Source organism: Pseudoliparis swirei, chromosome 22, assembly GCF_029220125.1.
Source record: "Pseudoliparis swirei isolate HS2019 ecotype Mariana Trench chromosome 22, NWPU_hadal_v1, whole genome shotgun sequence".
In the NCBI taxonomy this organism is placed as follows: domain Eukaryota; kingdom Metazoa; phylum Chordata; class Actinopteri; order Perciformes; family Liparidae; genus Pseudoliparis; species Pseudoliparis swirei.
Window position 1 is genome coordinate 13,080,978 of NC_079409.1, and position 23,466 is coordinate 13,104,443.

The window sequence follows — 23,466 nt, forward strand, 5'->3', positions numbered from 1 at the left end:
CGGGAAATACTGACACCCACAAACACACAGAGACACAATGGAGCCTCACCCGCATGTAAAGCCGACTGTGCGCGAACGGGGGTCCCTCCAAACTACGGCCCCTGGTACCGGCACCTGGTTATGCCACGATGTCGTCATCGAGCTCAACGCGTTTATTTACAAATGATTCCAATTTCATCATTATCCCGCTCCATGTTCATGTTGTGTTGTTTGTTTCCACTTTAACGAGCAGAGTTGTGGGTTTGTGAGAGGTCATTTATTGGAGTGGAAGAGAGAAAGTCGTATCCCAGTGGTGGCTGACTGCTACCATCTCTGAGGCCGGGTACGGAGGAATGAGGGAAGATTTCGGGGCAGCGCGTTGTACATCTGTAAAAGCACACACACACACACACACACACACACACACAGCTATTTAGCAATACACTGCACAAAGTAAAGGTTTCCGTTTCCAGTGCATCACTCTTAAGCCTATTTATTGTGTGCAGAGTTAAAATCTGGCATTGATAGATTTTTGGCTCATTCATCACCCAACAAAATCTTTTTTGTTTCCCGTTGTCACGTCGGCCTGTGCTCGGTGGAAGGTCTTAGCACTGATACATCCGAGATGGGGCAGTCTTTTATGTTCTGCTTTGAAGATAAAAGAAACTTTTGGAGTGGAATCCTTTCATTGTAGAGCACCTTGTACACTCTGTTTTTAAAGGCGCTATATAAATAAAGTTAATATTATGAAAGTTATTACTGTTTTACTCCATTGATTCCATACAGCAGAATTATTTTCCTAAATGGGTAATTTAGCACATTTTGCTTAAATTAGCATTGCAGCTCAATCTGCTCGGCCTTTGTGACCTCGTGTTGATGTGAATACATTCAATTATGTCACATTTCATTCATGGAACATCCATAAAGCTGGAAATGTTCAATCTCAATGTCATCTTCTATCTGACAAGAATACCCAGTTGCATTTAAACACTTACGGTCTTCCTGCTGGAGTCGGCATGTCCTACCAAGTCGGCTATTTATCTCGCAGAGCCCTTTGTGTGTGTGTGTGTGCGTCCATCGGTCCGACCCCGAGAGTACCAGAGCTTCGGTTTGCCTTTAAAACCATGTGCGTGCTCTGTTTCTGACAGATGAATTTGACAACATGTCGTTTAGTTAGTTGGTAGAAGAATTTCAGGATAATACATTTCCTTTAGCAGACTGATGCAACCGGGTATACACTTGAATTAAATGTTCATTTCAGTCCTCGTTATACCTTTTGGACGTTTCCACTCTATTCTATCCACACGGAGTCACGCCGCCCTGCCAGGCTAGCTGGTTGTACAGTACATGACCAATCCACATTGTGCCCGTCGCCCCTAGTTACCGACCCCTGCTCCCACAGCTGCTTTTAGCCGTAATTTTTTTTTCCTTTGGCAGCCAAACTGAGATGCAACAAAAAGAAAATGTCCTCCTGAAAACGGCGTGAAACATAATTTGCCACAGTAATAGCTGATGATTTGTGATAATGTTGAAGAGTAATAAGTGGCACTTAATTAGCCATTAGAGAGACAGGGGGGAGACGGTGGATAAAGAGAGGATAGATGGGTTTTCACACAAAGCAATGAACCCCTGTAGCCCCCTTTCTTGTGTTGCCACAATAGCTCCACAACTAGGGCTTCTTCTGTCGTCATGGAGACTAATGTTGAAAGCCAGCTGTGGTTTTGTCTTGGAAGCCCATTAGGCTGGAGCTCGGTTGGCACTCCTCCTTGTCTTGCTTTTCTTTCTGGCTTCGCCTCCTCGAACTCACAATGGCGAAAAATATCCTCTCCGTGTTTAACTTGTCTGTGATCGCGGACATGGGTCATTGGTACCCCGTTTGGAGGGCCGGATCGAGGTATTTGTTCTTCTTATAAAACAAGCCAAGTTGGCCGTGCACAGACAGACCAAAAGCAAAGTGAGTTTTAAATCGGTTCCTTTGTAGCTGATGTCTTTGTAAAGAGTCGACCCCACACAACTTGTAAATGAAGTAGGTTGAATCAAGTGCAAGCGGGTGAAAAATGATGAGCAGACAGTATCTGACCCAGGTGTGCTTGATGGATGGCACTCCTTCTCATTCCACATTGTCCCCCTGTCTGGCAGGCACTGCTTCCTGCCCCGGATCTCTTATTTAATACGGCTCTGGAGAGGGATCTGAGTAATGTTGTTGTTGTTGTTGAGAGCGGTTTATCCCAGCGCAGGAGCTCTTTTCCCCGCAGCCCTGATATCCAAGCCTCCACACCCTGACCCAAACACATCAGTCAGCGGGACACGGGGGCCATGTGACTCGGCCAGGAAGTGGGCTGAGGCAGCCAGGGAGAATGATTGTTATGCAGCACATTGATCAGGTTTCACTGGACACCGCCAAGTTATCAATCTGTAGGACTGTACACACAGGTGTGTGTGTGTGTCTGTGTGTGTGTGTGTGTGAGCGTGTGGTTTTTGCACGAGCAGGGTCAGGACGAGTGTTGTGCGTTTGGGGCGGCGAATGCAGAGAATCAATAGCCGGGTCAGAGGGTAATGTCTCACTGAGTGCTGAGTCTATACACAGCCATCAGACAGGATCACTATCAATCACGGGAGAGCTCAGGGAACATACACTCTCCTTCTCCTCTCCGTGTGTCTCTTTGCCCGGCGTCTGATGGGATCGCTCTTGCTCATGTCAGGGCTTTGGGAACAGAGGCAACGGGAGATGTAGGGGAACGGAGAGATGGAGCGTCCCGGGATTGATGGGAGCAAAGTGAGAGAAGAAGAGGGAGAGATTGGTGAGTATTGGCAGATACGTGTTGAATGACATTTGAGTTGCAGAAGAAGCCTGAAAGTGAGGAAACCCTTTGGAGCGTAAAATAGGCTGGTTGTGACATTGAAGATGAATTAAAAGTTGGAAGCAAAATCAATGAACACGTGAAGGTAAAGACCACGGGTCTCGGGCTCACAGGTGGAACCACATTCCTCTTCATCAGGACTCCGCCTTCTTTCCTCCTTCCCGTTCTCATCGTTCCTCCACGTCTCTGATCTGGGGCTTTTGTCTCCGACATTGTGCACGTGTCGGGCCTCGGCTTCAGCCATCTGTTGTTTCGCGCAGTTGTTCATTTTAATTTCCTCCCTTCCATCCATCTGCGTCACGCGTGCTCCGACTACATTCGCAGAAATAAAGCGCGCGTGATTGATCGCAAAATACATGCATGTGCGGGAGGGAACGCGCTCGTCGAACACATCGCGGGTGAGGAGAGCGTGTCCGTCGAACACGGCTCGGCGTGGAAGCGAGACGGCGCGGTTCAAAGGGCTAATAACGCCGGCATTAGGGTCTGTGCTGCCGGAGCACTCGCTCTCTCAACACATCGTCTATGTCCACGGGCAGGGAGAGAGAGAGGGGCAGAGGACGAGAGAGGCAGAGGATGATGGATGACGAGGATGGAGAGGAAAGAGAACGAGCGCTTAAGAGCTCGAAAGAAGTGAGACAAGGACAGAGGAATGGAACAAATGAGGCAGAAGATGTAAGAAAGGGGTGCAGATAGAGAGAGAGAGAGATTCTGAGGGCGCTGCTCGTGTTCCGGGATCCTGTCGGTCTGCGTGTGAGGCCGCTCGGCTAGAAGCCCTGTTAGCTGTAATACTTTGATCAATTACCAAGGATGAACCACTGCTCTGCAGGGCTGGTGTGTGTGTGTGTGTGTGTGTGTGTGTGTGTGTGTGTGTGTGTGTGTGTGTGTGTGTGTGTGTGTGTGTGTGTGTGTGTGTGCGTGTGTGTGTTTGTGCGTGGCAGCCTTGAGAGAAGGCAGCATATTCCTGTTGGACACATGTGACAGGTATTGATTTCTATGGGGAGAATTTAGAACCTACTCAAGCACTACACCCTATCAGACACACACACACACACACACACACACACGCACGCAGCCTCAAAAGCCCACATACTCGCACACACACACACACACACACACACACCCTCAGAAGCCCACATACTCACACACACACACAGACGTACGCACCCTCAGAAGCCCACATACTCGCACACACACACACATGTACGCACCCTCAGAAGCCCACATACTCACACACACACACACACGTACGCACCCTCAGAAGCCCACATACTCGCACACACACACACACACGTACGCACCCTCAGAAGCCCACATACTCGCACACACACACACACACACACAAACACCTCAGGCATGTTCCTCTGGTGGTTTAGGGAGATATGATCGAGGGATGGAGAGAAAAACAATAAAAAACACGAGATGATAAAAAGAGCGACGGCATTCTGAAACGCCAGCGGTCAAACGTGTCAATATCTTCAATGTCAAACAATATTGAAGAAGATGGCATCTGGGGGATTCATGTACACACACGCACACACGGTCTTTTATTTTTTTCAAACACACGTGTCTGCATGCTTCCTCTCAGGCAAAAGCCAAACTAATATAGAAAGGGAGAACACATGGAGGAGGCGAGGAGAGACGGTGGAGTGGGAGTGGGAGACACTGGGAAGCCTCGTTGATGCTGCTGATCCCTGCGAGTCTCCTTTCAGTGGGGGAGCCATTCAGTTCTCCCCATCGCTCCGCCAGCTGATTGGAGTCCTCTGCAACAAGGTTAGCATCTCTGTCCCGGACTGACATGGGATTAAGAAATCTGGCCTCGGAGGCAGGATGACTTCTAAGTCCTGATTGGCAATGGGTTGTAAGACTGCCAACCTCGTACCATCAGCACTGTCTCCTTTGATTTCTCTCACCTCGGCATACATGTATTTTTCTTTTCCCGTGTAACACACACTTACATCCCCCAGCCAATCAGCAACCTGCGGTTTTCTACTTTTGATCGTAGAGCAGCTGGTAGTTGGAAAGCATGAAAAGCATGTGTCCCTGTGGCCCGTAGAGGAAGTCCCGTAGAGGTGGTCCAAGCCGACTCGTGAGCTTTCCGTGATTGTTGCCGCCGAGCATCGAGAGAAAGAAACTTAGAAGCTCGAGCATCTCGACCACATTCGCTGACCCGCCATCCCAAACGTGTTTAATGAGTGTTTAATAAGCCGCGTGCACAATGTGCCACCAAAGGTATTATTCCCACTAGAGCACCGGTGAGCTTCTCTCCTCGGCGTTTCTGATTGGTTCGGTTCATTCCCTTAGCCGTGAACATTGTTTACATAGAATCACAGATTGATCCCCATCATGTAAGAAGCAGAGTGGACGAGGGTCCTCTCTGCTGATGTGCTTTATTCATGATAAACATGGTGGGTCGGTATTCAGTGTAAAGCCAGGCCGTGGTTGAAGGGGAAAACTACTCTGACTTCAACCTTTGAGCTTCCTCCACTGAGGCCGTCGTCTCGCCCACAGAGAGCAGCGGAGGAAGCCGGTCCTCCAAGCCGTTGGTACAAAAGGGAATGATTGCTCTTCCTGTCAAAGTGTTTTATTGATGCCGTGCAGGCCGACCAGATCCGAGCCGGGCAGGGGGTCTTTCTGTGGCGTTGTATTGCCCACGACTGATTTATATAAGCAACGTCGTCTCTCCCTCTCTCTAACATTCTGTGATGTGATTTTACAATAGTGACATTGATCCGGGCCCACTTTGATCTTGCTCTTAGCCGTTGCTCCCTCTACCCCCCCCCCCTCCTCCTCCTCCTCCCTCCCTGGTGGCCAGACTGCAGCTTTTAACCCCGACTACCCCTTATCTCATCCTATAAACCTTCCCATCTTTCTCTCCGTCCTTCCATCGCTCCATCCCTCCGGTGGATCTGTAGATGTATCGAAACGTCCCGCTACACCACCTCCCAGCTTTGAAGAACCGGGTGTCACGTACGAGGGAGGAAATGAGTGGTGATCCAACTCAAAATGAAAGGAGGCATGCGGAGAGCGCAGAAGAAAGCGACACATCATGTCATTGTATAAGCTACTCCACCTCTTCCTTTCTATATCGCTGTGTCTCTCCATTTGTCTTTACCTGGAATTTTCAGAGAGCATTACTATCCAATAAACTCCAATTCAATAAAAAGGAATATAAATCCAACAAAATGCAGCATAGAATAAGAATCACAATTTCCTCAGCCGGAGTGGATTTACCTGTTTAAAAATATATATTTATTGCATTCTCTTTTGTCCTGAAGTCACCTGATAATATATATTTATATATTTATATACATGAATATATATATATATATACATGTATATATATATTTATATATATATAAATGTATATATACATGTGTATATATACACTACCGTTCAAAAGTTTGGGGTCACCCAGACAATTTTGTGTCTTCCATGAAAACTCACTTTTATTTATCAAATGAATTGAACATTTCATAGAACATATAATCAAGACATTGACAAGGTTTGGTTAGAAATAATGATTAATATTTGAAGTATTAATTTTGTTCTTCAAACTTCAAGCTCAAAGGAAGGCCAGTTGTATAGCTTATATCACCAGCATAACTGTTTTCAGCTGTGCTAGCATAATTGCACAAGGGTTTTCTAATCAGATATTAGTCTTCTAAGGCGATTAGCAAACACAATGTACCATTAGAACACTGGAGTGATCGTTGATGGAAATGGGCCTCTATACACCTCTGGAGATATTTCATTAGAAACCAGACGTTTCCACCTAGAATAGTCATTTACCACATTAACAATGTATAGAGTGTATTTTTGATTAATTTAATGTTATCTTTATTGAAAAAACAGTGCTTTTCTTTGAAAAATAAAGACATTTCTAAGTGACCCCAAACTTTTGAACGGTAGTGTATATATATATATATGTATATATATATATATATATATATATTTGTATGTATATATATATATATTTATTTATATATATATATATTTATTTTATTTGTATATATATGTATATACAGGACTGTCTCAGAAAATTAGAATATTGTGATGAAGTTCTTTATTTTCTGTAATGCAATTAAAAAAACAAAAATGTCATGCATTCTGGATTCATTACAAATCAACTGAAATATTGCAAGCCTTTTATTCTGATTTATTGCTGATTATGGCTTACAGCTTAAGAAAACTCAAATATCCTATCTCTAAATATTAGAATATCATGAAAAAGTATACTAGTAGGGTATTAAACAAATCACTTGAATTGTCTAATTAACTCGAAACACCTGCAAGGGTTTCCTGAGCCTTGACAAACACTCAGCTGTTATAAATCTTTTTTTTTACTTGGTCTGAGGAAATATTAAAATTTTATGAGATAGGATTTTAGAGTTTTCTTAAGCTGTAAGCCATAATCAGCAATATTAAAAGAATAAAAGGCTTGCAATATTTCTGTTGATTTGTAATGAATCCAGAATGCATGACATTTTTGTTTTTTTAATTGCATTACAGAAAATAAAGAACTTTATCACAATATTCTAATTTTCTGAGACAGTCCTGTATGATTGTGACTGCTATGAGGCTGTCACAGGCTCTTTGCTTATGAGAAAGAGCACATTGGTAGCAGACCGTTGACAGCCAACTGCTTCACTCAAATGATGCGCATAACCTTAATCACGGCTCGGTCAGTCAACAACCTCCAAAACACTTTGACATTCAAAATGTACATTACATAAAAACCCTGAGATTTAGGTTCCTAGCCAATACCAAGTACCAATTCAATACCAGGGTTTAATATCTGCATAACTCACTGTCTCACTGTGAGAACATTCTTCTAAATGTGAATACAGTTGTTGTGTTGCATTATGTTGCACGGGGTCTTCCCGGCCCCTCACTGCATGTGAAGTGTTCACCGCATTCAAACGAGACAGCGGAGGTGTGATTAAAATCACGTTTTAATGCCTTTTAATCCTCAAAAACATCCTCTTCACACAAAGCCACTCTTCAGTCGTCGACTGGATCTTCTGGTGATCCAACGAGAGCACAACGTGGATGAGGAAACGGATTAGTGTGACGCTGACAGATTCTCATCCTCCTTTTACATGATAGTAGCTGTTACGGTACACTTCTGTTAACGCATCCTTTTTGATTTTGTGTGTGTGTTGGTGTGTGTGTGTTGTTGTGTGTTTGTGTGTGTGTGTGTGTGTTTGTGCTGTATGTCAGAAACACAAAGATGTCACTACATCAAATGTACAAGGTCGGCAGGTGAGATGCTTTGTTGTCACACACAGAGATGAACACAAACCAAAGAAGGCACACACACACACACACACACACACACACACACACAGACACACGCTCTCCATCCGCCTCCTTTTTTCTTGTCTTTTCTGCTCTTTTACTAAATTTGCATTCACTCCTCCCTCCTGGAACTAAACTCATCCCTCACTTGTGTTCTTTCTCTCTCTCTTTTTTTTGTGTGCATTCGCTATAAATATAGTTCCCTTGAAGCATTCTACTCTTTTTTCTCTCCCACTAATACCCTCTGTAGGCTAGTAAATGATGTAATGAGAAAAAGTAGCAAGCGGAGAGGAGGAAGGGAGCAAAGGATGAATGTTGAACAATTAATCTTCCCTTCACGTCAGTCTGAAAGAACGGGATGAGAGGAACGGAGAGCAAGGGGAGAGACACATTCAGGAAGGATTTGAGTGGAGCGTAAGAAGTGATGGAGAGAGGGAACAGAGTTTCGATCTTCATTTAATAATTGAATAATAATCCCCCTTGAGACGTGACCTAGAAGTGGCAGAGAGGGGGAGCGGCAGCATCACGCTGAGGATGACACACTGCTGCCCCCTTGTGATTTCACAGCATCACCACTATAGCACGCGTGTGTGTGTGTGTGTGTGTGTGTGCTCATCGGTGTGTGTATGATTTACAACTGCAACCTGTCTCTGTCACACAGATATGAGCCTGTGTCTGTGATGGGGAGGAAAAAGAAGGCTTTTGGACATGAGGAAAGAATCTATTTCACTTTGTCACACATCTGTGTCTGGGAGTGACACACACACACACAGACACACACACACACACACACTCCTAGACACAGATTCAGACCTTATCTTCCTGTCGAGTTGAGTCTTTTTGGGGGTTGACGGTGATGTATGAGCTTTTCGGGGTTGGGGGGAGAACGTGTCCGGGACGTTGACGGCTGATGTGAGCGCAGCGCTGCGCTCACATCAGCCGTCGTTGATGTACGAGCGCGGGGGTTAGGGGACAACGCTCCGCTGACACCAGGAGAAGGAGCTGGGGCCCCGGGGCCACCAGTCCATACTTAAGAGCCAGCTCCGCATTCTCTGCATGCAGCAGCCTTTCAGCCACACACACACACACACACACACACAAGCTTTGTGTTATTATTAACTCAATAAATCTCAAACAGAGATTGATTTGACCCTGGGTGAACATTCGAGCTGACATGCAGCACACCGTACGATGATGTGAGGCGTTGTCTTCACAGTGATGAATGTGTTGTGTAAAGATGGATGTGTGGATCTACAAATTTTACACACATCATTGGAAATTAGAGCCAGTTGAAAACGTTCCTGTTAAATGTGGAATATGTGAAATGTGCTATCTCTGATAGAACACATACTGCTACATTGTCATTGGAGATTCACATATTAGTGTTATTATTAAGTGTAACATAGTGTGTATAATGTGTGTAGTATTTTAATGACTTTATTACTGTTGTGTGTTTGCATTAAATCCATGAATCCTCTCTATAAGTGGCATTCATTGTGACATCCCGTCACATTCTGCACACATTTTGGGATTTTGTGACATGTCCAACGACGACGTGGCGTCTCTTTCACTGGCCGGTTGTCGACATGAATCACCTTTAATGATGTGTAATTATAATGAAAATGATTTGTGTATTCTGCGGGTTTAGTTAGTGTGCTTATGTAAACAGCTCAATTAGTTTATCAATGACAACATGTTGTGTGTATTCTGACGGTTTGCGCTCTCTTTCTCTGCGTGTCCAGTCTGCGCCGCGAGGGCTACACGATGCAGGTGAACGTCAACGACTACCTGGACATCTACTGCCCGCACTACAACGACAGCCAGCGCATGGTGGGCACGGGCGAGCAGTACGTCCTCTACATGGTCAGCCACCACGGCTACAGGAACTGCGACACGCAGCTGGGCTTCAAGCGGTGGGAGTGCAACCGGCCCCACTCGCCCCACGCGCCCATCAAGTTCTCTGAGAAGTTCCAGCGCTACAGCGCCTTCTCGCTGGGCTACGAGTTCCACGTCGGACAGGAGTACTACTACATCTGTGAGTGGGCGCCTCCGGACATCACGTCGACACGTATCACTGGAGAGGGCTGGTGTACGTCCTCCAAATGTCAATATATATTCAAATGCACCTGATGATTAATTCAGGTCGACCTTCCTCCGGTGATTTTTAGGATAACGCATCTTATCGTATCAGCGTGCAGTCAAGCCAGGCTCTCCTTTTGTTGAACGCCAATCAAATTAACTCACAACACGTTGCACCAAATCAACACTGTATAGAATTCTAAACGTATAGCTTGTTATAAAAAATATATAATATAAATATTCCATGACGGGAGACAGAATCAGAGAGCTCAATGTTTTATTTTGCTTTTTTCTGCTGACTGGTGCAAAACCTACAAAATTGTGTTCAAATGGATATATATATATTTTTAAAATGTAGGATTGTGGTATTATATTATTTAAATTTGACAATTTTAAAGTTTTTTCAACACAGCTTTAAAATAATAATAATAATAATAATAATTCAAACTATTATAGGGCTCTTCTAGATGCACAAAGAGGCTTAAAGGGCTTCTCTACAATGGAGTCCATGGAGACAACCAGCTGTTGCCACCGCACTGAACCCGTGCATCGACAGTGTGTGTGTTATCCACAGAGGGACTGGCTGGACACAAAGGAGGTCATAACTGTGATGTGTCAACCACACATTCTCAAATCTGTCTTGCTATCCACGTTCTGTATTTTTTGTATACCCCCCACATTAAGTAACCTGCAATAAAAAAACCTCTGGTCAGCTCTCCCCGAGACCACGTCCCTGCTTTCGGGAGCAGAGAGCCACGAGAGCCGCTTCATATGAAGAGCACTTTATTTCCCTCTGCAGTCAAATGTAGCCGGCAACACAGACCGAATATCTTTATTAAATACGGTTGTAAGTCACGCGGCGTAATTGTGTGCTCCATTGCATTCTGGGATAGTAAATAAATAACTTCCTTCATGTAGGAATACCACCTCATTGAAACATTACACGTGTGTTTTTACAGCCACGCCCACTCATCACCACGGCCGCAGCTGTCTGAGACTACGAGTGTACGTCTGCTGCGCCACAGGTGAGTCTCTCCTGTGTGTGTGAGTGTGTTTCTGTGTGTGTGTGCATGATGTGTGTGTGTGTGTGTGCATGATGTGTGGTGTTTAATGTGTAATGCAATGCTGGGACCTGTTTGCATAGTGTACCTGCACCTGTCTGGCCACTGTAGCCCTCTGGCAGGCACCGGGCTCCCCACGATCCACACACACACACACACACACACATTATACACACACAAACACATATTACACACACTCTCACATACACAAACTCTCTCACTCACACACACACACACACACATTACACACACTCACATACACACAAATAAGAAATATTAGACCCACTCACATACACACATGTATTACACACACTCACACACTCTCACTCACACATAGACACACACACTCTTTCTCTCACTCTCACACACACACTCTCTCACTCACACAGACACGCACACGCAGAGACACACACACTCTCTCACTCACACACACCTACACACACACACACACCTGCTGCATACAGAAGCAAACATAATCTAAAAACATCATCTAACTGTGGGAGCTATTAATAATCTGCTGCAGCATTTTCACACACAGCACAGATCCGCCTCGCTCCTCTTGTCTCTCTTCTTTCTCTTCACGCTCTCCCTCCACAGCAGCAGAGAGGAGCAGTTTGAGCTTTGAAGGCCCTCACCCCCTCTCCCCCCTCCCCTCCCCTCTACTCCCTCCCATCTCCTCTTTCACCCCTCCTCCCTCGGTCCCTGTCAGAATCCATTTATTGCTGTGTGCTGTCAGTGGGTGGCTATGTATATGTAGCGTTAACCTCGCTCGCTCACTCTCCTGCCTTCCTCCCATCTCTCGACCCTCTCTCTCTCACACACACACACACACACACTCTCACACAGACTTTGATCCCTGGCCTGTCCGGTTCTTTTAACTTCCACAGCCCTGTAGTATTAACCTCTCCTCCCTCTCACCCCCCTCTTCGCTCTCTTTCCCTTTTCAAACACGGCCTCTCTCCAGTTTGATCTGCCTCTCCTCACCTTCCCTCTTCTCTCGCTCTCTCTCTCTCTCCGGGCTGCTGGTGGTGTTGGGGCTTGTCAGCCTGTCGAGGGGAATTTTGAACCCCCTACCCCCTTGCCTTGGCGCTCCCTAGCATGCTTCTCCCAAGGTGTCAGGTTATATCTAATGCTGCATCTCCACGCCACAGCTGAGTTATGGATAGATCTCGCACAGCATGGGGCATCTCTCGCACAGCCGACATTTGTAAATAGCCGAGCTGCTGGGAGTAGCGACTAAAACCTTTTTAATTACTCAACCGAGGTAAATAAAAAAACGAAATGTCATTTTGCAAAACTGAAGCTGACAAAGTGCAGAAGGCTCCTTTGTTTAGCTGAGAGGATTCAGCCGGTGTTGAGTTGAGGAGCACGTGCAGCGTGTCCACGCGGCATCACGATGGCGATCATCTACGGATCCGGCCTCCGCTGAGGGCGTACTTTCTGGAGTGGAATACGGAATAAAGAAAAGGCCCGGGTACCAAAAAAATGAGTGGCGTCAAGCCGAGCCGAAGCATGCAGAGGAAATGAGGCATAATTCAAATGTTTGGATTTAGAACAATGGTTTAACCCACGCTCCCTCGCCCTCGCCCTTCCTCTTTTTCCGTCTCACTCGGTTTCATCTCTCTTTCTCTTTCAGCCTCTGACGTGGATGAAGAGCCGGGGCCGTCAGAGCCAGACTACACGCTCAGACCGGGCCTAAAAATGGACGATATTGGTGAGTCACGCCCGCGCTCACAGAAACACACCGAAGCTGAGTGAGTGTGGAGCACATTCATCCGTCTGGATTCACGACAACAGACATTCACATCACCACAGCCCCAAATCATGGAAGTCACATGACTCACACTTGCCAGATTATATTACAGACAATTATTCAGTTTTTTATTATTTTCAACAAATTCCATGAATCGAGTAAAACCAATCAAGCGTGTCTCTTTTTTCCAACACTTCCTGACCCCCAAAGCCTCGGTGGCACTCAGCCACAAGTCCAATTATTGGAGGCTTTTTGGTGGTCTAGTGTCTCACTACAGCCACAGGATGGTGTACGCGGACAGGACATCCACATTTATGTTTTATTAATCTTTGGACAATGATGAATATCTGGCACAGAAGGCAATAAGAGGCTCTGATGGAGCTTTCAGTGAGTCTCTACCTGTGAAGCTTTACAAATAGGAAAACAGGAAACTGTCCCAGCAGCCCCAGTGGATCCCCACACTCGTCATCTCTCGGCATTTGTAGACAACATTTCAAATGTACAATATCACAAGCCTTACCTTTAAATACTCACAGCATATTGATCGTTTATGTTTGATGGGGGAGGGACCAGTTAACTCACCATGCAGCGTCGGAGGCTAAAGTGAAATGTTTTGAAAAGGTGAGCGTAGTTAACTTCCCAGCGCCAGCTGGCTCGGCAAGCTGCCGATCAACAACATGCATATTCATTTCACACTCACCGCTTCCACCCGGATACGCAAAGAACACTGAGTCTCATGCTTAGTGACAGAAAAATAACTAGATCCAGATTTCCTGGAGTCAACGAATCTAGATCTTGATAAGCGCTCCCCCTTTCCCTTATTATTATTATTAGTATTGCTCTCGTTAGGATTACACAACTGGTCATGTGATTCATGCTAAATCTGGAACTGGAGGGCATTGGCAGCGGTTTCAGGGAGAAGCTGAGCATTGAGCAAGTGACCGACTTTAGGATAATCTCTCAGATGATCATGTGGTTACTTCTCAGTGTTGTGAGCAGCACAGCGACACAACACAAACCGCGAGGCAGGTATCAATCATCCTGCTGGCCGGCTTTCACACTTTTCTCCAAGGTAACCTGTAAAATATGGTGCTGAGTTGTTGCTAATCTGTGTGTGTGTGCGAGTGTGTGTGTGTGTGTGTGTGTGTGTGCGTGCCTGCCTTTGCATAAATCAGTGTGTTCTCATAACTGTCCTAAGTAAATTCATCACTGACTGCGGCAAATAGCTACATGTCACATGAGTTTGTCGAGATTCTTCTCCCTCACTTCTTTTCCTCCCTCCATCATCCCTTCATCCAATTTTTCTCCCTCGCTCCATCTCCTCTCTGCATGCCCTCCTCATCCTCCTGCTCTTTAATTCCCATCCGCCATGTTTCCACCCAGAGCACGAGAAGGAAGGCAGTGGAGAGGAAAGCCACCAAAACTCCGTTTATTCACCTTTGATGTGTGAAATTGAGTTTTTCCATCTTTTAATTTTTTTTTTTTTTTTTTGACAATAAATACGATATTGATCTTAGTCTTATAGTATGCATTTTATGCTATCACAGTAAGCCATATTAACGGGAAAAAATATATGATACATTTCTTGTGCTTTTTTCTGCTTTTGCTAACTGCTTGCCGTTAGTGACCTTTCTTTCTGACGTATTCTCACGTCTTGCCTTCTTTCCTTTCCTGCCAATACTTTCAAACTCAGCGCAAAATATGCTCATTCCAAGAATACATATAAAGTTTTTTTCAAGATACTTAATTACAAGATCCACAGAAGAATATACAGAAACCCAAAAGGTTATTTCCACAGAAGATTAGTCATATTGGATGTACTTGAACAGATAAGGGATGTGACCGACATGACAATACTGTTAATACCAAGCGGAAGGCTGACACAATAGCCGAGCACAAATTAGCCCAGCTCCTGTGGGTCGTTTTCACCTGTAGTGCTTTGTTACCAATTAAATTAATAGGATAACTCAAGAGGAAGAGAGGAAACCAGCAGGGAGATGTGAAATGAATTGAAAACAAAGAGGCAGTGCAGTTTCCCCTTCCTCGCCCTCATTCAGTCCTCCTGGCTGCCCATTAGACTCATCACATCAGAGTTTTAATTACCGTTATTCAAAGTTCACACCGACACATTCACAACAACACGAGGCGTCTGAAATGGGCCCGATGACCGTGTCAGAAAATGTGTAAGTAAGCTGAACGTTGCCGGCCGACGTTGTAAACGTCCCTCTCCCCTTCACGGCTCACAGTTTATTTCCTGGGCGCTGCCCCTTTCAATCAGTGTCGACAGCTCCGCAGTGGCTCCCTCCTGAATAGGGCCGCCAGTATTAGATTTCATTTAGATCTCATTTACAACGCAGATGGAACGGTGCTAGCAGCTCCCCGTGCAGCCATGTGATTACTGAGGCTTTCAGTGGGAGGATACTCGTTTACCCGCCCTGCTGGCTCAGGTTACTGCAGCTGACGGTCAGGTGCAGCCATTAGTGGAGGAAATCAGAAGCTCTTTCTTTACCGGCGTTGATTGTACCAATTAGCGCTCCTTTAAGTGACGCCGTGCTAGGGTTACTTTGCCAGCAACTTCCTGTTGAGCGTCGGCAGGCAGAACAAACTGAATGCTGAACTATAATGTTTTAGTTTTATTTGTGGAATATCCTATATAAAGGTCTGGGTTTTATATTTGCTGTCATGTGTATCATAAAAATTAAAAAAAGATGCTCTTAACAACATGCGATGACCTCGGAGGCATTTAAACCACTATTTAAAGAGGATTTATAAGTGGAAAATTCTTCTGTTGTTGTTGTTGTTGTTGTTGTCTCCCTGGTGCTTAACAATATAAAAATGAGACGAAAGGCATCATGAGGCGAATAAATTAAAATGACTGCAGTATTAACGGTTATGCTTTCTCATGAATACATAGTCTTTCAGCTTCCATACAATCAAACACCAGAGGGTTCAGTTAAATAATGAGTAGTAACACACGCCGTAACACACGCAGTAACAATGTTTGGTTCTGGAAGGTGTCAGAAGGTCACGCCGTACGTCACATTCTCCACGCACAGACTTCACGCCAATGATTCCGTGTTTATCTGTCACTGAGGAAACCCGTGTGTGTGTGTGTGTGTGTGTGTGTTCGGCGATTAGTAGAGCCACGCTTTAGAACCAGTTTGTCGAGATGCTCTCGGAAACCACATTCCTCTGTCGGTCAGCGCCAAAGAACCGGCGTCCCGACCCCTCGGCTTCAGAGCGGTCAAAGCGTTTGACCTGAGCTCCTCGTTCCATCGGCCAGCGGAGCAGAGCCCGAAGAGGCCGTCTCTAGAACCAGGCGTCAGCCGGCCGTTACTCAGCCGCTGGAGGAGTTGTGGGGCTCGATGCGATACAAACACGGAGAGCATCGCCACGCCTGTCCGACGCCATCGGACCGTTAACACACGGACGCTCATCTGCATCAGCCGTCGCCGTGCTCAGACAGTAACGCCGCCGCTGTCGGTTCCCCGGCTTCATTAATCACGCGGCGAGGGCGCGGCGGGCCGCTCGCGTCTCGCTCGCGTCGGCGTGCAGCGAACAGCCCGGTGTCTCGGCACGCCGACGAGACATCAACGTGAAGCCCGCAAACAAAAGACCGCAAACTATTTTTAGGACATCGCCAGGTGTACATGGGGGGGGGGGGGGGGGGTGACTGTGTGTCAAAGGATGTGTCATAGTGCAACAACAGGAGTCTGCCGTGGCCGCGCTGCAGCGTGGCTCTGTGCAGCCGGCTGACTCCTTTATTTCAAAAGTGTTGAGTAAAGTTTGAACAGAAGCACAGATACACTATCTTTGCCTCATGTTAAGTTTTTAAAGTGCAGAAAAAAAACCACTCCATCTTATTTGACCTTTTTTTCCCCCTCTCTGCTTGTGTTTTTTTCAGATGAATTTAACCCTTTTGTTCCCAAGCTGGAGAAGAGCGTCAGCGGAAGCAGCCCATCCAGAGATCGCCTTCTCCTCACCGTGTTGATGCTCTTTCTGGCCAGTCTTTTCATCTCCTAGCAACGGCCATCCCATCAGCGTCACCATGCCAACTAGCCTTGGGAGGGTGTACAGTATCAGCGGATGGGAGAGTTGAGGAGGGGGGAGTCGGGAGGAGAGAGAGGAGAATTAAGATACCACAAATAGAGCAGAAGGCAAGAAGAGCAGGAGATGAGTTTTCAAAGATCACAGTGTGTGTGTGTATATGTGTGTGTGTGTGTGTGTGTGTGTGGGGGGGGGGGGGGGGGGTGTCTGTGTGTGTTAGAGGGAGTGGAGTTTTGGTGGAGTTGAAAGACCTCCAGGCACCCGGTGACAGACTGTACCGTATGTTGCATCAAAGTCAGCCTGTGCATACAGATGTGTGTGTGTGTGTGTATGTGTGTGTGTGTGTGTCTGAACAGGCCTTAGTTTGAGCTTGTTGAATCATGCACACCACACAAAACATTTATACACCAGGAGAGGCGAGGCTGAAATCCGAGTGAAAAGAAGAAAAAGCATCACATCCACCCACCCAATTAAAAACCATTTGAAGACTTTCCCCCGGATCTGATTGGCTGAAACACTTCCTTAGCGGTAGTTGCCATAGTTTCTTGCAACAAGAATTAAACTGACCTCAAATGAACTGAATCAGATAGATTTCATCACAACTGAACTGAAATTGCCTTTTGTTGTTCTTGTTGTTTGTGTTCGTGTTGTTGTTGTTGTTGTTGTTGTTGATCTTGATGTTGGGAACTTGTCCCAGTCCACGGAGGGGGGGGGGGGGTGATGTCCTGTGTAGGAGACTAGTCAAAGTCTCTGATGGTTCATGAACACACCCTGGGACACAGATAGCTGGAGTCATCCTGCCCTCAGCGCCGTCTGAAGGCAGCGGGACTGGACGGGTCAGAGCCTCTCAGCCACGAGTCACCCCCTGAAACAAGAGGACGTGGCGTTGCTGTGGAGGAGTCCAAACTGCCAGTGTTCAGTGTTCGTTGCTGTTCTGAGTTGCTGTGTTACTTTCCTGTCCTGCCTTTGAAGTACTCTGCGACTCCTCTGTCATCTCCGAGGTTAAAGAAGCACACCGTGGCCACGGAGACACTCAGCAACACTGCCCTCCTCGCCGCCCACGCTGGCTGCCGGAGGAGAGCAGGAGGAGCGGGGAGGCGGGTGGAGGAGGAGGAACAGTCCCTCACACAACAGCCCACGGACGGACAATGAGATGCTCTCCACGGGCCGCCGCTGGTGGAGCGCTCCACTCGCCGATCTCATCGCCCTCCCGTCAGATGCCATGTAAACGGTTTCTGGTTCTGAGTGTGTGTGTGTGTGTGTGTGTGTGTGTGTGTGCTTGTGTGCTTGAGTGCTTGACAGAGAAAACATGTCTGAGTGTGCCACATGTGTATGTTTAAGAGCGAGAGAGACTATTCTAAGTGGTACTAACAGCCTGAAAAATACAGCCACAGACTGTATATCTAAGTATGAAAATGCAAAATCAAAACAAACAAAAAAATCAAAACACAAACTAAAGCAACAAGTAATACAACCAAGTGCTTTGGTGGGGAGGTACGACAACTCAAAACTAAAACAACTGTACCAGTCGGGTGCTTCAGAATAACGTTTCCATAGCAACTAGCACCTTATTCACCATGGTTACCCCACCCTGCCAAAACGATGGACTCTAGTAGAGCATGGCTTACCGTAGTAGCTGATAACAATGATGAAGGTGAAGATGATTATAATGACGACGACGGTGGTGATGATGATGATGATGATGATGATGCACTGCGAGCTGGCCAACCAGGTCACGCAGCGGCTCACCCACCGGCGTGTGAGGCGTTCAAGTACTCGTGTAAATGTCATAACGAACAAAGAATGGAATAACCAATGTGAAATTGAAATTTGCTTGGATGAAATGTGATGTAACATTTTACAAACTCAAAACTCAGTTTTCTTGTGGTTTTTGTAATGTGTTTATCATTTTGTTGAGTTTACTGTGGTGTACGTTTGGTTATCTTGAGGGGGAAAGGGGGGTTACAAATTGGGCGGGTGGAGCCATATGTGACCTTGGGCTGCACTCTGAGTCTCAATGTTGTTGCTCTCAATTTCTTTGGCTTGTCACCAATTTAAAGGACATTTCTCCAAATTACACACATGTTGTAAAATGTCTCCTGTGGCTCTGGAGGGAACTTTTTAAAGATGGAGGGAATAACCCTGATGATGTCACCTGGATTGGAGTCTGACCAGTTCAACGATATGATCGTCGTACTTCTTGAAGAGGTTTCGTTTTGGAAAATCATGAATCCCATTTGTGTGATATTTTTATTCTAAAGGGGCTTCATTCGAGCATTAATGTCGCCGGATTGAGCTCATCCAGCGCTTACCGCCGATGGCGATGTAGTTTGGGAGCGGTGTGGCTGTCATTCAACAAAACTTGAAGCAAGAGCTCTCGAGTAAACAACAAAAGCACACAGTGTCAAATATCCAATCTAATAAAAGTGATAGCTTTTGTCAACAAGACGAGAGATTACACAGGTGCGAACACACCTTGTCGTTTGGGGGCATCGTTGAGAACATTGAATTATGAAGTGAGAACCAACCCAGGTGTAGATATGGCTGTTCGTGGGAGGGCCAGTCGGACATGATGTGGGTCCTGGTGTGGACTGGGAGGGCTGACGAGCTGCACCACAGGGTGCATCACTCGCCAAGGAGTTGCACTTAAGGACTGAGACACAAGAGTCAGACAGTGTGTTGTGTGTGCCCGTCTGAAGGTGTGTGTGTGTGTGTGTGTGTGTGTGTGTCAGGGAGAGTAAGAGCTCATTTCTGTTCATCACTTCATAACTGTGTGCAGGCGCGTTGGAGTGAGACAGTCCGTCGTTGTGTGGGCGTGCGAGTGAGTGAGCGAGTGAGTGTGAGTGAGCGGGCGAGTGAGTGAACGACAGCCTTTTTGTTTCTGCTCTTCCCATGTGCGTACGAGAGACCGTGACCGATGTTTGTCTGGCAAAAGAAAAAAAATAGCATTTAATAATGTTGGAAACAACAATTACAATCATGTTTACCTTCGACTGGAATGACTTTAAATGAACTTGAAAATAAATTGTAAACTGAACAAAGCATAACAGAGGTAATAACAATGATAACAAAATAATAAGCTTACAAATCTTACTTTTAACCAGATGTGTGTTTGGCTCTTTATTTTCCTCCCTTTTCTCATGTCTCGCCCTCCCTGCTCTCTCTGTCTTTGAGGATCAGGAAAAGGGGAACGAGCATGGAGCTCATCCCAGACAGAGGGAGGTTGTTCCTGGATGTTCACTTCTGTGTAGATAATGTGGTTCAGGGCTCACAGATGTGAGTTTCCATATCAAAGTTGGTGCGGCGACGCTCTCCCTGAGCAGTCATACCTTCACACGCTCCGATTAGGAGAGATAAGCGCTTCAATCACCAGCTCAACATTTGGATGCCAATGGGCCGGGCTGCACTGGTACCTGATGCTCTGATGGAGGATACAGCTGGTACCGGGGAGCAGGCTCACTGAGGCCATCTCATGCAGCAGCTCCTTGTCTCGCAGGAGGAGGAGGAAGACGGCACGTCTCTGTTGTAGGGAGAAGAAGGTTGAAAAGACAAAGGTTGCTGGTGTTCACAGAGACAACCTTCCGGCAGCAAAGACATGTGAATTGAGCTTCGGGTTTATGAAGGTAAGTAAATACAACCTGAAACACAGTGAGGTGAACCGAGCTGCTGTATGCTGGAAAGGTTCTTAGCTTTCACAATGGGAAATATAAATAACCACAGACACTTCTCAAACCACTGCTGCCACATAAGCACTGCTGTGTTGGCCATCTGCATGGTTCCAGTCTACTCAAGCCAATCTATTTAGTATAGCCCAAAATTACAAAATGTCTGAGTGCTTTGTACACGACATCCTCTGTCATCACATCGGTGCAGGAACAAATCCCCCCAAAAAACCTTCAACGGGGAGAAAGCAGTAAGAAAGCAACAGACGCTCGCTCTCCCCGATGGACAGAAGTACAAAATAAATCATGTGTAAAGAATTAAATCTCCTTCAATCGAAGCAGAACAAACATTCACTGGTTCAAGCTTCTTAATTGTAAGAAAGTTTGTTATTCTTATGTGATCGTGATCTCAGGATCAAAACAAGCAAAGTTAAGATATGACCTTGAGATTTAGGAAATTGTGACAGAAAATTAATATATCTTTTCTTTTGTTCATATTTTAGAAACCAAATGGTCCACACGTATGTTTCCGTCTCGGCAAATGTGTTTTGGCTGGAGTGTGACTTTATTGATAAAATCCCAAAGTTCTGGCTAACTGATGTAAGTTGGAAGACGGCCTCCATTTGTTTGCATTCTTAACTCCCATTTGATGTGGAAAGCACATGCACGTCTCATCCGTCTTTCACAGGTAACAACTGTTGTGTACCCTTCATCGGGTCCAGAGGTATGTGGTCCAGTGTTTTATTGACACGGTGATGAGGTGTCTTGCTGATCTAATGTTTGGGAAAACTCATCAATATCTTTTCCATTTGGAAACGGCCACGTCATCAGCCCAGCGGAAGAGGATCCAGTGAGTCAGACTTCACAGAGAAGTGAACTTGCTGCAGGAGTGCTCTGACTGGCACAACAAATCCTATTCCTGAAACAATACGTCTGCTTTCCCAAGATTCCCTCTGACTCACTTCTGGGTCTCTTTCAGCCTCCAGACATTTGTTTAGAATATAAGCAAAATAATCAAAGCACTCCCTCTCTTATGAATCTCAGGCCATAATACTTCATAAGGCTTGCTCCAGCCGTTTTCCCAGCAGCCCTTTCTTTCCACGCCATTGAGGGTTAAACACCTGTGTCAACAACAGTGTTGGGAGTAACGCGTTAGTAACGCGTTACTGTAATTCCACTACTTTTAGCGGTAACGAGCGTGTAACGAAGTATTTTTTAAAATCAACTAACGCAGTTACAGTTACTGAAATTTAAATGAGTTCGTTACTCGCGTTACTCTCTTTTGTGAAAAATGAACACTTGCAGACAAGAAGACAAGCTAGGCTACTTTAGCTGCTTCTGATCTGACATCGCAGGACCTTGGTGGCGCAATGATATTGTAACGTCTCGGACGTTATGGACTGATGACACGGAGACGGGACGACGTTATTATTCCTCCCTTTATTGGGCATCCACCAACACAGACAGCTGCTCCTCTCGGCTCAGCAGCTCGGACATCAACGGTACCCGTCAACCACCCTTAACTTCCGTTTTCCGGGAGGTTAACCCCGCCTCCCCTCTACTCCGCTAATCACAGGCCCGCCCCTTCGACCAGCATGCACGGTGCCACACTGTGATTGACAGCCACTTCCAGTGTTGCCAGGTCCGCGGTTTTCCCGCGGAATTGGGCTACTTTTGAAGTGTTGCCGCGGGTTGAATTTTTTGTCCGCTGGTTCGGGTAGACCTATTTTGCATGCAAATTACATGAATATCTTTAAATAAAAATCCATATTTTAAATGAAATAATTTATTTATACCCAAATCCTACCAAACTGACTCCAGATCAGCACGTACACGCCGACACATCCGCGCACACAGGTGAGCACCCCCCCCCCCTCAATTATATGCAGCACCTCAAGGCACCTTTGTTTTCTCTTTTAATTAGTGTTAATACTGTAGGCCAATCACTTTTATTTCATTGGGCCTAATGTGGTAAAAAAACAAAACTGTTAAATGACTGAGTTATTTTGTATTAAGTTAAGTATTAAAAGGGACTTTTGTACGACTGCTTGATTTGAAGGCCTGTTGCCCTGTTGATTGCAATAAATAGGTCAACAACATATGTTTATTGTGTTTGACTGTTCAGTACTGTTCATTACATTAAAAAAGCAGACATAAAAGTAACTTAAAAGTTACTTTCCCGAGTAACTAATTACTTTTGATATACAGTAACTAGTAAAGTAATTAAATTACTTTTAAAAGAAGTAACTAGTAACTATAACTAATTACTAATTTTCAGTAACTTGCCCAACACTGGTCAACAATAGCATTATTTATGTTCATGATGCATATAGGTGGTAGATACTTTGTGCTTTATTGTGCATGCTGGCTCACTGAAAGTGGAGATACACAAAAAGGTAATTGACCTGAACTGATTGGGTGTATTTAAGAGACATGGTGTGATTCTTAACTCTATTGTACACGTCCATGCAGTAACCACAGTTAACCGCCTGGGGCCGCTGTTCAGTCACAGCTTCGGTGCGAAGAGGTGCTGCTCCCTGCCTCGTGATCCTGAATCTCAATAAAGAGATCCACTAAAGCCACAATGGCCATTGTATAACTGGTGGCATTGGGAATAAACATGCATTTCTATTTTACTGGATTATGATATCACAGAGTATTTGCATCATGTTGAAGGCAAGTGAATTCTTAGAGGGTTTTCTGTGGCTCTGATGGAGTCCAAGGGC

At 45.6% G+C, this 23,466-nt stretch overlaps 2 protein-coding genes across 2 annotated transcripts in view; one reads left to right on the plus strand and one right to left on the minus strand.

The window, feature by feature from the left end:
- efna3b (ephrin-A3b) overlaps window positions 1-20,178 on the plus strand; it is a 54,497-nt gene extending 34,319 nt beyond the window's left edge. Inside the window, exons 3-6 of the mRNA XM_056443914.1 lie at window positions 9,881-10,173; window positions 11,177-11,242; window positions 12,915-12,992; window positions 16,936-20,178. Coding sequence (XP_056299889.1) covers window positions 9,881-10,173; window positions 11,177-11,242; window positions 12,915-12,992; window positions 16,936-17,054 — 556 coding nt within the window. The 3' untranslated portion in view covers window positions 17,055-20,178. The remainder of the gene's footprint in view (window positions 1-9,880; window positions 10,174-11,176; window positions 11,243-12,914; window positions 12,993-16,935) is intronic.
- trim46a (tripartite motif containing 46a) overlaps window positions 1-23,466 on the minus strand; it is a 128,877-nt gene that overhangs the window by 20,600 nt on the left and 84,811 nt on the right. The gene's annotated exons all lie outside the window — the stretch shown is intronic.